This window comes from Haliaeetus leucocephalus, unplaced genomic scaffold (assembly GCF_000737465.1).
Source record: "Haliaeetus leucocephalus isolate CR32 unplaced genomic scaffold, Haliaeetus_leucocephalus-4.0 Scaffold21, whole genome shotgun sequence".
NCBI lineage: Eukaryota > Metazoa > Chordata > Aves > Accipitriformes > Accipitridae > Haliaeetus > Haliaeetus leucocephalus.
Window position 1 is genome coordinate 1671853 of NW_010972457.1, and position 13349 is coordinate 1685201.

Below are 13349 nucleotides of genomic sequence, written 5' to 3' on the forward strand. Positions count from 1 at the left end.
ATTAAGATTGGGGGTGTCTTGTTCCTGGTTTCATAAAATTCTTTAAAATAATTAATATCTTTTTACTCTTTTTGTGTTAGCTGTTCATCAATTTGAATAGAGCAAATGCAAAACGAGAGGGAAGTAAGTATTTGAATTACTATTAAAACTCATTTTTGTTAACATTTTACAACTGAGAAAGGCAAAGGTAAATTTTTTTCTGTGGATCCAATGTAATTAAATATTTTATTTTTAATCTCAAGTTCTGAATATACTTTGTGGATTTTGTAATTAATGGGTTTTCACAGTAATGCAGTTTAGTACATATATAAGAATTGTAGGACTGGACATAAGCTAGAGAAACAGCCTGATCTTTTTTGCCAATTTACTTCATGCTTGAAATTGACTCAAAAACCGGTTAATTTGTATGTAAATTCATCACAATTTCTTAATCCAGATTGTGTGTACACATCTGTTAGCATGCATAAGTATGGTTTTAAAAGCAATCACAGCTGAACATAAAGGTCAGCAAAAAAACTGATTGCATGTATTTAAAATGTAAACCATAATATGGAAGTAGAAGAGATGGCTTTCTTTAAACAATGTTAGCTTTCTTTTGTTAGCAAAGTATATGAGTGAAAACAGTTATCCTTCTTGCATTATCGGGCAATATATGCTTGCCTTTTTTTTTTTTTTTTTTTTAATTAAATTGTTGGTTAAAGCTGGATCCTGGTGTTATTAATAGAAGTTTTTCCACAGATTGTTGTTTCTGTGGTGCAAGACCAGGTCCCCAGGAGTAAGAAGGCCAGATGTTTGGGAGAAGGGTAGTTTTGCAACATAAGCTTTTAAATGAAGTTCTGATGTGAAGAAAAAGAATAAGATAGGAACAACAAAGGAATGCTGGATCTCAGCTGTTGTCCTGTTAATGCATCTGCTTTTATGTAGTCAGATCATTAACTGCTGTGAAATGATATACATGTGTCCTGTATCTTTAGTGTGGGAATTTTGTTGGCTTAGGGTAGGACTCACTAAAAGCCCTGCTGTTGATGATTATGTTTTTTCATCATAAGTACTTCCTTGTCCCATTTGGTTAACTCTCTCAGATGTTGTTGATGTTGCAGTAAGTACTGTTAAATTCCATTTTGCATCTGCCAACTTATGTACCTAATCAGAGATCCCATTCTTCAAAGGCTGCTGCTGTGAACAGATTCAGTGAAGCCACTACCACCAGAATGAGCCTCTACTTGAGCTAGGCAGGGTTGTGAAGGAGAAAAGGGGAATTTCTCTAGAAGAAATGAGGAAGTATTCCCGTTCCAGAATATTTATGGTTTTGCCTGAGAAGTACTAGCTATGTGATTAAGTCTAGCCTTATTTTTCAGTGAAAGACACAATTGTAATCGTGCTTTAAAACTTTTCAAACTTTTTTCCTTGTAGGTGCGCAATTGGATAAGATAGGGTTCACTGTCATCAAAAAGTGCATCAGTGCTGTTGAAACACGAGGTAATGATCAACACAACCTGTTTGTGGAGGGGGTGGAGCGGCTGGTCTGCTCCTCGAAGAAGGCCCATGGGATCTGGTCTCCTGTGGATCTCAGGGAAAGGCTTAACATGATAGATATTACACTGATTACTCTGACCAGGGCAGGAGCGTCCTTCTGTCCAGTCCCACCCTTTTATGAATGGCTTTCCCTCAAGAAATGTGTTTTCAAGTTCTCAGAAGGGAGTAATAGCCCTTCTCATGGAAAAAGGAAGCCAATGTTTGTGCGCAAGAGCTGAGAAAAAACCCCTGCATCTTGTAGGCAATTCCTGTACCTTTGCTTTGCTGTTGGAACAGACTAATTAATTTTAGTATTCCATTTGTTGACTTTGAACGGAGGTTTTCTGTTTAGTCACTTAAGGCAGAAGAACAGGAGCTGAGCAGGCAAGCGAATAATAAAAAGTATTGAAGCACTTCTGGTGGAGTTAGTCTCACACCAGAGACAAGGATGCTCTCAGGCTTATTGTTGCATATACTTATTGTTGTGCCTCCAAAACTGGAGACGGAAGTGAAAGGTCAGTATGCAGACAGTATTCAAGAGGCAGTTGGGACTATGATTGTGGAGAGACTCTGTGTCACAGACCCTGTGTAACTTGGGCACTGGATAATATCAGCTTTTGATATTGCTGCCGTGTGAGGAAACAGCAATCCTTGTATGGACACGCTGAAATGTGAGGTGACCAGCCACTCTGAGGCTCACTGCATTGTATATGGTATTGTGTGGAGAACCCGCTTGTTTGGTTGTGGTTTTTTTTAAAGAAGAGTTGAAGAGATGAAAATGGATAATTGGTTGTGGTGTATTTCTTAGTTTGTGAAAAGAGGTGTTGAAATTTCTCTGTGTGAATTTTGTTTTTCTCCTAAATTGTTGACCTTCCTTCCCACTCCCAAAGGGGAGACTTACGATTTTTCAGGAATTGTATCTTTTTTTCTGGAGATTAAGCATTGCACAGGGCAGAATATTGGTATCTTTCTTTGTATCACAGTCCAGGTTAAATAAGATAGCTGAACAGAAGACTGCGTTGGTCACACTTCCTGTCAGTGCAGGATCTTACTTAAAAGCAGTGTCTTCCATGTATGCACTTACTATACAATATTATTAGTAAGACCGAGCAACCTCTGTGATGTTGAGAATTTAGCATTTAAACAGCAAGAAGTATCTGAAATCCTTTTTCTCTTGGACTTTTTTGCATCAGTCCTATCTTATGCATTAAAGATGTTATTCCAGATTAGATCATATTCTATCTGGTGTTATTTTTGTTCATTCTGTTCTTTTGAATATTTTTTAAATAAGGTTTGCCTGTCTCATCACTTTAAAAATTTCAGTTACTGGCATTTACAATCTGAATATTTCAGCTGGGAAACAGTGCAGATAAAACTGGCATCCTACAGATAAGTTGCCTTCACTGCAAAACCCTGCTTCAGTATAGAATGGATCTTCTCTTTGCACTGGATGAGGCAGATTTTATCAAAAGAGTAGCATGTAGTCATGGCTGGTTTTCGTCTACAGCACAGTGGCTGGTTATCTTACAATACCTTATGACTCATGCTTACTGTAAGCCGTGTGGAGTACACTATATTTTGGTTATCGTCTATAGGTGCGGTGCATTCAGATAGTTTTCTTCAAGTAGTCTTGTTTCTTTCATACCCTGCAAGGAAAGTGAAACAAGAATGTAACTGTGGAAAAAGTGTGAACACTTTCTTCATGAAGAGGCTATTTTGAAAAAATGGGTTAGATACGGGGTTTCTTCTTGTGGCTGTGAGTGGATAGGTTAAACTGAGTGGTGGTTCAAGTCCACTCTGTTCTTTATGCCTTGATTTAGGGGCATGTAAGAAGGTGCAAAATATATGTGTAACCCCACCTAATATTGTTGTTCAAGACAGATGATAAGCTTGCATAGATTAGAAGCATGTGTCCCTGTAGTGGGATCTGCCCTGAAGCATACTTGGAAGAGAATTAAAGCTACCAATGTTAGCTGCAGTTATTTCCTGTCTTTGGACCCTGCAGCTTCACTATCCCTTGTACGCAGACTTTGTAAGACCTGCAGTCAATAGAGTGCTTTGTGGCAATTACTACCAATGAAAATCTCTTTTATCTATTAATTTTGTTTCGGGGAGTAGTTAAGAAAAAAAAAAAATCAGCGTTCAATAAATATTTGTTTTCCTAGGGTTTCAAGAATGGGTTTAGGTGACGTACTACTTTCCAGGAACTCAGCAATCCATCTAGCTGTGTTCCAATGAACTTCATTCATCCATTGCATTTCAAGCAGTTGATAATTTTCTGTTTACTGATTCTAAACCTAACATCAACTGCATTTAAAAAAAAAAAAAAAAAAAAAGCCCAACAAACAACATCCTGACTTCATCCATGAGACTAACTGAAGCATTCTTAAATGATCAGTGTCTGTTTTCTGCAGAACCTGCAGGACCTTCTGCTGCTGGAGGGCCAGGAAAACATTCAGTTGTTTGCCTCGGAACGGTTTGGCCAAATAGTTGTATGATGAAGAAAATCTGTCTTTCAGACTGCAGATTTTATACCTATACTTGTTCTTAAAACAATCTTTACTTGATTATTTTACTTTAATGATAACACATCAAAGGCAAGTTATGTTCGGCAGAAGAAAACAGGACAGATGCCTCTTCAGAGACTGTGCTTGTGTGCCATGTTTTTATCTCTTTTAATCATAATGGGTGTGAGGTTGGCGTGGGTGGAAAGAGAGGACAGTCTAGTGTGGGTGGAAACTGAGAATAGTCTTGTCATGTCATAGCAGAAAAAGTCTGGTATTCAGAGAGAGAAGAGCATAACAGAGATACTGAACATAAACTTGTCAATGGCTGGATAATTTTTTCTCAGTTACATTCCCTTTTATAAAGCCAAGAAGGAAATTATTTGCTCTGAATGAACCGAAGAATCAAAGGCAGTGTCTTGGTTAAAATGCATGTAAGCTTCTGATTCAGCATTGCCTTATGAGAGATTGGCTGTGCTTTACCTGTTAGGAGAGGCTGAGGCATCAAGATATGCAGCCTGTCTCTCAGGTACTGAGCGTGATGCTGGTTGGATGTGTACCTGTGTTTTGTCTCCGAGAGAACGTTTTGGGATTCCGTTTGGAGTATTTTATTTATAATTCTGTACTGAGAGTAATACAATGGGGTAAAAGTTTACAGAAACATCAAAGAGCTGTTTGCTCCAGGAGTAAAGACCCTGTGCACGTTTTTGTGTGCAAATAGTTGGTTGCACCTTCTGTAAGGATGTGGTACGTGTTTGCCAGAGCAGTGTTTGTCTTGAGTTTAGAACTACCAGAGCTGCTAATCTGAGCTGCAGAGAGAGATGGCAGCATTGAGCTGTCTGTCCAGTGTGTCTGCTCATGAGACAGAAAGAAGATGGTGAGGAGGAAGTAGAAAACCCTTTCACGTAACAAAAAAAATAATCTGGCATTACCTTGAATTTAGTGTCACTTGTATGGCTGTTTCTGTACTGTGGAGTTTGATATAAAAAGTTGTATTTGCAGCTATGTTACTAGTCTGTTTCAGCCACATGTACAATGCCAGCCACAAAGTAAAATTTGCCTACTTACCTTGCTTACAATAGTATAAATTACTATTTTACTTACAATACCTTATTTTTCTAAGCACGTTTCACAACTTGTGTACCTGTGCCAAATTCAGGTATCAGACAGCCAAGCATCTAGAGGTAATGTAAATATGAAGGAAATTATGCTACAGAGCTTTACCGATCAAAGTTGCCAATAGTGGCTGGTTGAGCCAGCAGACAAAGTGTCTGAAACCTTCAACATTTTAGTCAGTGGTAAGCTATTCCTTGCAATGAGTCATCTTGTCAATTGTGTTCTGTAAATGCCAAGCATTATCAGTCTTGGATGTACTGAAGAACTGAAATGTGCAGATTAAATCAGAAATAGTGCTGTTTGAAGCCATGTTTGTGTATTTTAAATAAAGCATAATTTAAAGCTATGTTTAAAGGTATCATTTAAAACTATATTGAAATATTAATTAGTCTTTGCACTTCTTGATGGCTGCTAGCAATTAGTTGTGCTTTTTTCAGGTTGATGAATTTGAAACTGATCAATTATCTGATAATTGCTATCACAGACTCGTGGTTTTTGCTGGAGGATTGTCTTAGTTTCAGTACTGCCATAATTTCAGAGACCTTTGCATATCATATCTGTTTTAATATTGAGCAGTAGTTTCTGTGGTTTGACCTTAATTATTTTTAAGCCATAAATGCATGTTTGGGGTGAGCACAGTTTGGTTCCCACTTGTTTCATGACTTCCTGCGCTTCTAACATTAAAACGACTTCTGAGATAAGTAAAAGCTGAGCTGTATTTGACTGTGACAGTATTTCTTCAGCTTTTTAGCTTCTTCCATACGATGCAGAAGGCTTGTTCTGTGGTACTAAAAGTAGTGGAGGACATTGTATAAAAAAAAGTGTGATGTATTTTGGCAAAGCATTAAAAAGCTTGGTGTTACTTTTGTACCAGAATTTTCCTGGACACCTCTGAGAAATTTGAAGTAAAAAATAATTGCTGCTGTCAGGACAGATTCCTAGTGCATCTTTGTTTGGAGTGAATCAAGGACTATGTTTGGGGTTTTTTTTTTAGTCTTGGCAGTCTTTAAGTGGTGTATAGCATGCTATCACACTGTTGTTCTGAGGATCATTGGAAAACTTACTTGGTTGGGTTGATAACTTCATATTTTGAGAAGAATAATGTTGTGGCCACATAGCTGGTTTTTGCGGTTCGTTCTTTTGCGCATGGCTAAACTGCGAGCATGCTCTGGGGTTGTGTTTTTTGATAACCACGGATGAAATAATGGAGATCTGACTTATTCTGTTAATTTGAGCCAGCTCTGAACGTGACATCAAGCTTAAGACTCAGCATCATTATAGTGGTGCCTGCATCCAAGGGAAAGAAAAGAGCCTGTTTTGCCCAGGTGGAGCAACCGAGAGAAGTAGGAGCTGCTGCCATAGCCTGTCAAATCCCTGCTGGGACAGGGGATGGAGCAGTGCTAACAGGGAGGAGTTCAGCAGGCTTTCAAAGATCTGGGATAGCTGAGGAGGCTGCAGACCGTGTGAGGAAGAGGAGGGGATGAGAGTAGAAGGAAAAGACATAACAAGGCTAGGCAGGAGGAGGAGGTAGAAAATGTGAAGTTCTCTCCACCATATTGAGAATTATTGCTGTGTGTTATGGTTGTGTTTGACAGTGATTCTTTAAAAGGCTGATGATTTTTACATCATCTAATATTTATTTGGGAAGAAACTTTTTCTCATACGACTGGCTTGAATTTTCCTTCTCTGGGTTGGAATGGTGTAGTATTGAAAGTGGGAATTCTCCACAAGTCTTCCTTTGTTGAAAGATATTTTGAATAAGAATACCACATAATCTGTTATTTGAAAGGATTTCTTTGGAGTAGAATCACAGGTATTTTGTGGCATTTCTACTCTGCCAGGCCAATGTGAATATAGAGCTAGAGCATGGTGGTGTTTGTAGATGGCTACTTATTATGTGGCCTCTCAAACACTTATGTCAGCTTCAGCACTGTAATATTTTACCTCCAACTATATGGGCTCTGAAACAATGCAGCAGACAAAGCCATACCTTATTTTGCCCTTTCCCTTCCCTGCCCCTTCTCTCCCTCCCGTTTTCCTTCAATTTACATTCATAGTTTTACTTCCCTGGGGATAAAACTGGGTGTGGTGAAGGAAGGCAAAAGCAGGGGAAGAAAAGGGGTAGAGAAGTGAATGTGTGAGAGAGGACGGAAGGGCACAGAGGAATGACAGGAAAGTGGTCCAGTGTCCACATGAAATGAGAGTACAGGACTGAAAATATTATGCCAGTTACGGCTACGTTATTCATCCCAAGCAAAACCAGAAGTACCGATTTCAGTAACCGGTGGTGGTGCCTCTGGACGTAACTAGTATGTGGACCACAGTGGGTTGGAATGAGGCCTTGTATCTTAAATGAAAAGCATTTACAAACTTGAAAAAGCATTGGTTTTGAGGACTGGGAATAGGCTCAAGTTTTTCTTTATTTTATCCAAACTCCTTTTGTCAGCCACATATTTGCAAAAAAGCAAAATTACATTTATTAAAGAAATCTTAATTTAGCATTTGTTGGTTCAGTTCTTGCATTATTAGAATGTGGATGTTGATGTACCCAAAATGTCATTTAAAAAACTGAAAACAGCCAGTGATTTTTTTTTTTTTTTTCAAGCAAAGTTTTGTCCCTGTTTGCTTCTACTCCCGGTTTCTGAAGTGGAATTGAGGTACATGAAACCTTTATCAAAACATAACATGAACTTATCTTAAAAACACAGAAGAACAAAAGGATTCTTGCAATACTTTATTTATAATGTTGTTCTCACGACTGTGTTAATACTATGTAGTCTGTCTGTCTTTGAGGAGAATTTGTTGCCTGGGGAAAAGTTTTAATGCTAAATTTGACTGTGGTTGATCTTCTGCCTTTTTTTTTCTTTTTTTTTTTTTCTCCTTTTGCATAATAGGTATAAATGACCAAGGATTGTACAGAGTTGTGGGGGTGAGTTCAAAGGTCCAGAGACTTCTGAGTTTGTTGATGGGTATGCCTCTATTTTTACAATCATTTTTTCAATATTTTATTTCATGTTGTTTTACTGTCAATATTTAGTTTTAAAAGCATCTGACTGTAGTTGTTCTTTATATGGGCCAAATCTAGTTTGCTTTAGTCCATGCAAATAATCCCCATATCATTGTAGGTTTCCCTGCTTTAGCGAGACCAAGATTAGTTGGTAGGAATAAGCTAAAAGAACTGCTGTGGGACATGTTAGGAGCAAATGATGGGCTTGTGCAAGGTTGATGTAAGTGGGATTAAAGCAGCCTAAGTTGAAGGGTCTGATCAGAAAATTAAAAATACCAAATTCAAGAAAGTTTGAAGCTTATTGCTTCACTGTTTGAGGTTTCCACCTTTTTTCTCCCTTGTCTAAGATTTACAGGTGTACATGCCCATGCTGTGCCAAATAAGGCATTTAGTTTAAGCCTACTGGCAAAGAGCTCTTTGATTTAAGAGGAGGAATATGATGTACATATTAATAATAACTATGTGCCAAGGTGGGAGACAGATGGAGAAAGGATTTGTTTTTATAAACTTAGTAGTATAGGTCTTAAGTGTGGATAACATCTTAGACTCTCTTATACCTAGTTAGCCATGTGTAGCTTGTAAGTTTTTTTTTTTTTTTTTTTTTTAATTCATAAAATTATTCTCAGCAACTTTTTTTCCCCCTTTTCTTTCTGGAAATTTTGATGCATCTTTAATCCCAGTGACTGCAGTTCTCTTGCCACTCTGCTGTCCCTAGGGGGGTGGGGTGGAAAAAAAAGTAGTATTGCCACCTGGATGAAATCCCTCATCTGCCTGATACCTCTCACCAAAGTAGTAGCCATGACTGCAAGATGTACTGTGTTTCCCCATTTCTTGTCCTGAGCGCTGACAGTACATGCAGTCAGACAAGACCGTTGGGATTAGTTCATTTTTATAGAGCTTCCAAACCTGTCACTTGACAGCAAAGGTCTGATTCTCAGGGATTCATTGGTATGCAAAGAAGCTTGTTTGCAGTTTGCACCAGGCTCTTCTCCAGAACCATGCATGCTCCATCTGTGCTGATAACACAGTGTTCTTTGGCACTGCAAACTGGAGGAAGCCAGAAAGTGAATTCATTTCATTACCCCAGACATTATGTGAATGACAAAGCGCTTTTATATTATATGCTGCTGTCAGTTCAGTGCCACCTGTAAGACTTTTTCTTTTGCTTCCTTTATTTTTTCAAACAGGCTGTCTCTTCAGAAATGATAAGACATCAGGCTTGAGGACCTGCATGTCATATCAATCTGTCATAATGACCTTGCTAAATATTAATTTATGATGGCTTACTTTAATCAATATTAACAGCACCCTGAAGTTCTCCATTAGTGCACATAAACCTGCCTGTATCTTTAAAGTATTGTAGCAAAAGCCTCTTTTTGGAAATACGAACTGGGATTAATAAAAATGACTGATCTATAACAGATTCTTGTGGTTGTTTATCTCTGTTGGAGTTAGCCTCAATAAACAATTACCATCTTTAGCCATTGACCGTAGGAAGAATGATGTGTTATCACTCAGAGAGTCTCAGTTAAATGCATTTGATATCATAAAATGTTTTTCAGTTTTGTACTTACTGGCTTAGTTTGGGCGTGCAGGTCTGGCAGGCAAATTTTCCTCTCTGCCATTAGTGGTATCCAAATTAAATAGACTCAGGTTGCCAGTGGTTCAGTAGCAGCTGGAAGTTTACTGGGGATTCCAGCATCTGCTTTTAGTTATTTTTTAAAATTAGAAACATTTTTTGTCATTCCCAAGATTCATATATTTATTTAAAGTAGGAAGAATACAGTGGTATCAAGATGAGGCAAAATACTGAACAGAAAAAAGTTAGGGTGCAAGCAGGTGCTCTTTTTCTGATGATTTGTTGAAAGCGATCCTATCTGTGCTCTTTATCTGTCTGTCCTCAGAGAAGGATAAGTTTCTTTTTGATATACAGTGGTACAGAGGATTTAAAATGACTGATTAATCTTTAATCCTTTGTCTCAGGGTATACTCTCAGATACCCTTTTATATGAAAGATCTTTTCAGAATCATAAAGACCTCATATTAACTTTCTGTATTTTAAAATGTTTGATAAGATTTCAAAGTATTTTAAGCTACCTGTCATTGACCGTGAGGTTCACAGTCTGAAAGCCCTAAAGTGCAAAAAAAGTCTTCCAAATGGTAACCAGGGACATAATAGCATGTAGTTTTGTCTCTTTTTCGGAATATTTTCTCTAAAATTTGGGAAAGTACATTGAGAGTCAAGAGAGTATGAGAAGACCAATATGTGCTTTTCTAATACTATGAATGCACAGATTTTAATCTTTAATGTAAAAATCTAGTGAAACTAAGTCTTCTGTAAAATGAGACTCGGCCATTAAATATACAATTCTGCTTTAAAAAAAAAAAAAGTAAATTTTGCAATTAACTTAGTCCTTGAAGTTACTTGTAACTACCATTGTGCTATGGTGATCTATTTTGCAGCAATAATCATATCTAAATTTAAGTGAGGTATTTGGTAAGGAAAACACTCATTACATTTCAAGGGAAAATGTTAAATTAATCTGATATCTCATGGTAAACAGGGATACAGTTAGGGCTTCTATTGTTATGGGAATCTGTTACAAGCAATTCAGAGTGCATTGTCAGCCATCAGGAGGCTCAGTTCTTGAAATGCGTCAGGGTCCAATTCTTGTTTTCATCTATGATCTGCGTTATAGATCCAATGTGGCTCATTTCATACAAGCTGCCTACATAGATTTCATACAAACTACTACATAGATCAGCTTTCAAACAGACCCTTGCTCATGATGAAGCAACTGCTAAGGACTTGGAGTTTCTACTGATGAATTCAATTTTGATTTCTGATACTGCCTGATGTGAAAAATGCCAGACATTACATGTTGTAGAAGAAAACTTTCAAGTACCTCTGCCTTTTCAAAGCCAGCAGCTTTCAAAACAAATACACTGAATTTCTTATTGTTTTATATACAGTAAATGACAGTATGCATACACTCCTACAGTGGGCATACTGCATATGAAAGCAGGCAGAGTCTCCTCCTAACCTAGTTTAGTGAACTGGACTGTTCTTGTAAACTCTAGCTCCCTTATTGTCAGAAAGATTTGCATAAAATTTATAGCTGATCTGTCAAAAGCTGTTCCATAAATGTGCACAATTATTTTTATATGCGTAAAGTTGCCATTCAGTGCACAGTGGCTGCTATGTGAACAAGTAACATGAAAACTAGTAGAGTAATTTTTGAAATCCTAGTTGAAGTTCCAGTTCGGATAATGGCCTGGGATGTTTGAAGTAGAGGGAAAAATGGAGCGGGAACAGTCAAATGTATAGGGTGGTGGGGCACAGAGCTATGTAGGGCAACTGTCAAACCAAAAGTGAAAAAAATGTCTTTTAAGTCTTGATAGCTTCTACAGTCAAACTAGGGATTGTTTGGGGTTGGTAGCAGGGTCAGATTTCCCCTCCCCCAAGAGATAATGAAATATTTCTGCAATACCTTCTGTTTTGTATTTCAAGAGGCTTGCTTTGGCATTCAGACACTTGTTATTTTCCTCCCCAAATTCATCAACAAATTTCACATAACTGAGTGCATCCTTTGACTGTAAAGGAGATTGATGATTACGAAGCAGTTATTTAAAAACTGAGTATTACATAGTGGCTTAGTAACAAAATCCCCATAGATTTCACTAGTTTCTGATATGATGGCAGTTTTTATTTAATTAATTTGGTAGAAAGGTTTTCTTCTCAAAAAAGAGTATTTGAACACAGAAACAGCTAGCATGCTAAAAAGAAGAAAAAAGAAACTTTTTCCTGAGACAACCTTGAGTATTTTGGGTGGTGGTTGGCTAGTAACAATTTGGTCGAAAATGCTATCTGACTTGTATTTTAAAATGAGATTTAAATAATTGATGTAATGAGGGAGAATATTCAGTTACAGAAATAATTGCTTGGCACAGTCTTTAGAACAGAATTATTTAGTCCCAGTAAAAGGACTGCACCTTTAATCAGGGATCCTAATTTGGTTTTTTAAATGTGTCTGTCGTTTGTCTGACAAGCAAAGTAACAAATGAATTCTGAATTGTGTGAACTGGTCAACATGTAATCTGTGTCAGCTAGCGCTGTAGTTTACCATAGTGACTGATGGAAACCTGTAGCAGTAAAAATAACAGAAGCTCAAGCACTTGAAGTTACGAAATACATTGGGCTAGTTTGGCCATATACATGTGATCTTCCTCTGTCAGCTCGCTATTGCTTCCTGTTTTGAGGCCAAAAGGGTTTTCTTGATTGCAAAACATTCCAGTGTGCTGCGTTGTTTGCTATGTTCTGTCAACAAATTCTTTCACCTGATGGGTCATTCAGACATGACCATTCAGTTTCATCTGTCTTGCTATAAGACTCTACCAACTAACCTGGTAAAAAGTGGAGAAGTTCTGTGAACCTGACAAATGGTAAAGCAAGCAAGTATTTTTTCCCTTTGGCTAAAAGTGATCAAGTAAGGGAAACATTCAGGTCATCTTGTAGAGGAAACTTACTGATAGAGAAGACTCCCTTTTCTACCTTTGAAGCACCTCTTAAAGGTTTTCACACAGTAAGGAATGTCATGCTGCACTTCGTTGGCCATTTTCATCAGCAGTCCAAAGTAACAGTTTACAAGCAAAACTATGGAAAGAATTTGGAAAGATTTTTCAGTGTACTTGCATTTTAAATAATGAAAGAAAACAAGGAAAGATAAGTTATGCTCAGTGGGTCTTTTTTCTAAAGTGTTTTTGTACTTCTTTCTGTGTTTGTGCACATCTTTATGTTCAAAGGTGTAAAAATAACAATTGCTATAAAGATCCTTTTACATGACAGTGATTTTTAATCCTTCATTAAAGAAAAAATCAGCAGTAAATACTTTTTAAACAAAATATGGAAATAGAATTTATAAAGAGGTTGGATATTAAGTCTTCTTAGTATTAACTAATAGTAAGAAGGACATACTACTTCTGTGTTCATGTGAGCAAATACATAATGATCAAATTTTATGTGTTGCTGTTCATGTAGGGCATACTGATTTAGAATTCCCTTTTTTCATGTTCCTCTTCTCTTTCTGATTATTTTCTAGATGCCAAAACCTGCAGTGAAGTTGACCTGGAAAACTCTGTAGACTGGGAAGTGAAGACAATTACTAGTGCTATGAAACAATATCTGCGGTAAGCCTCTCTCTCTCATT

The 13349-nt window shown here is 37.4% G+C and overlaps 1 protein-coding gene across 1 annotated transcript in view; it reads left to right on the forward strand.

Moving 5' to 3' along the window:
* ARHGAP10 (Rho GTPase activating protein 10) overlaps positions 1 to 13349 on the forward strand; it is a 153481-nt gene that overhangs the window by 78298 nt on the left and 61834 nt on the right. Inside the window, exons 12-15 of the mRNA XM_010576113.1 lie at positions 81 to 123; positions 1414 to 1479; positions 8030 to 8104; positions 13242 to 13329. Of these exons, the coding sequence (XP_010574415.1) occupies positions 81 to 123; positions 1414 to 1479; positions 8030 to 8104; positions 13242 to 13329 (272 nt within the window). The remainder of the gene's footprint in view (positions 1 to 80; positions 124 to 1413; positions 1480 to 8029; positions 8105 to 13241; positions 13330 to 13349) is intronic.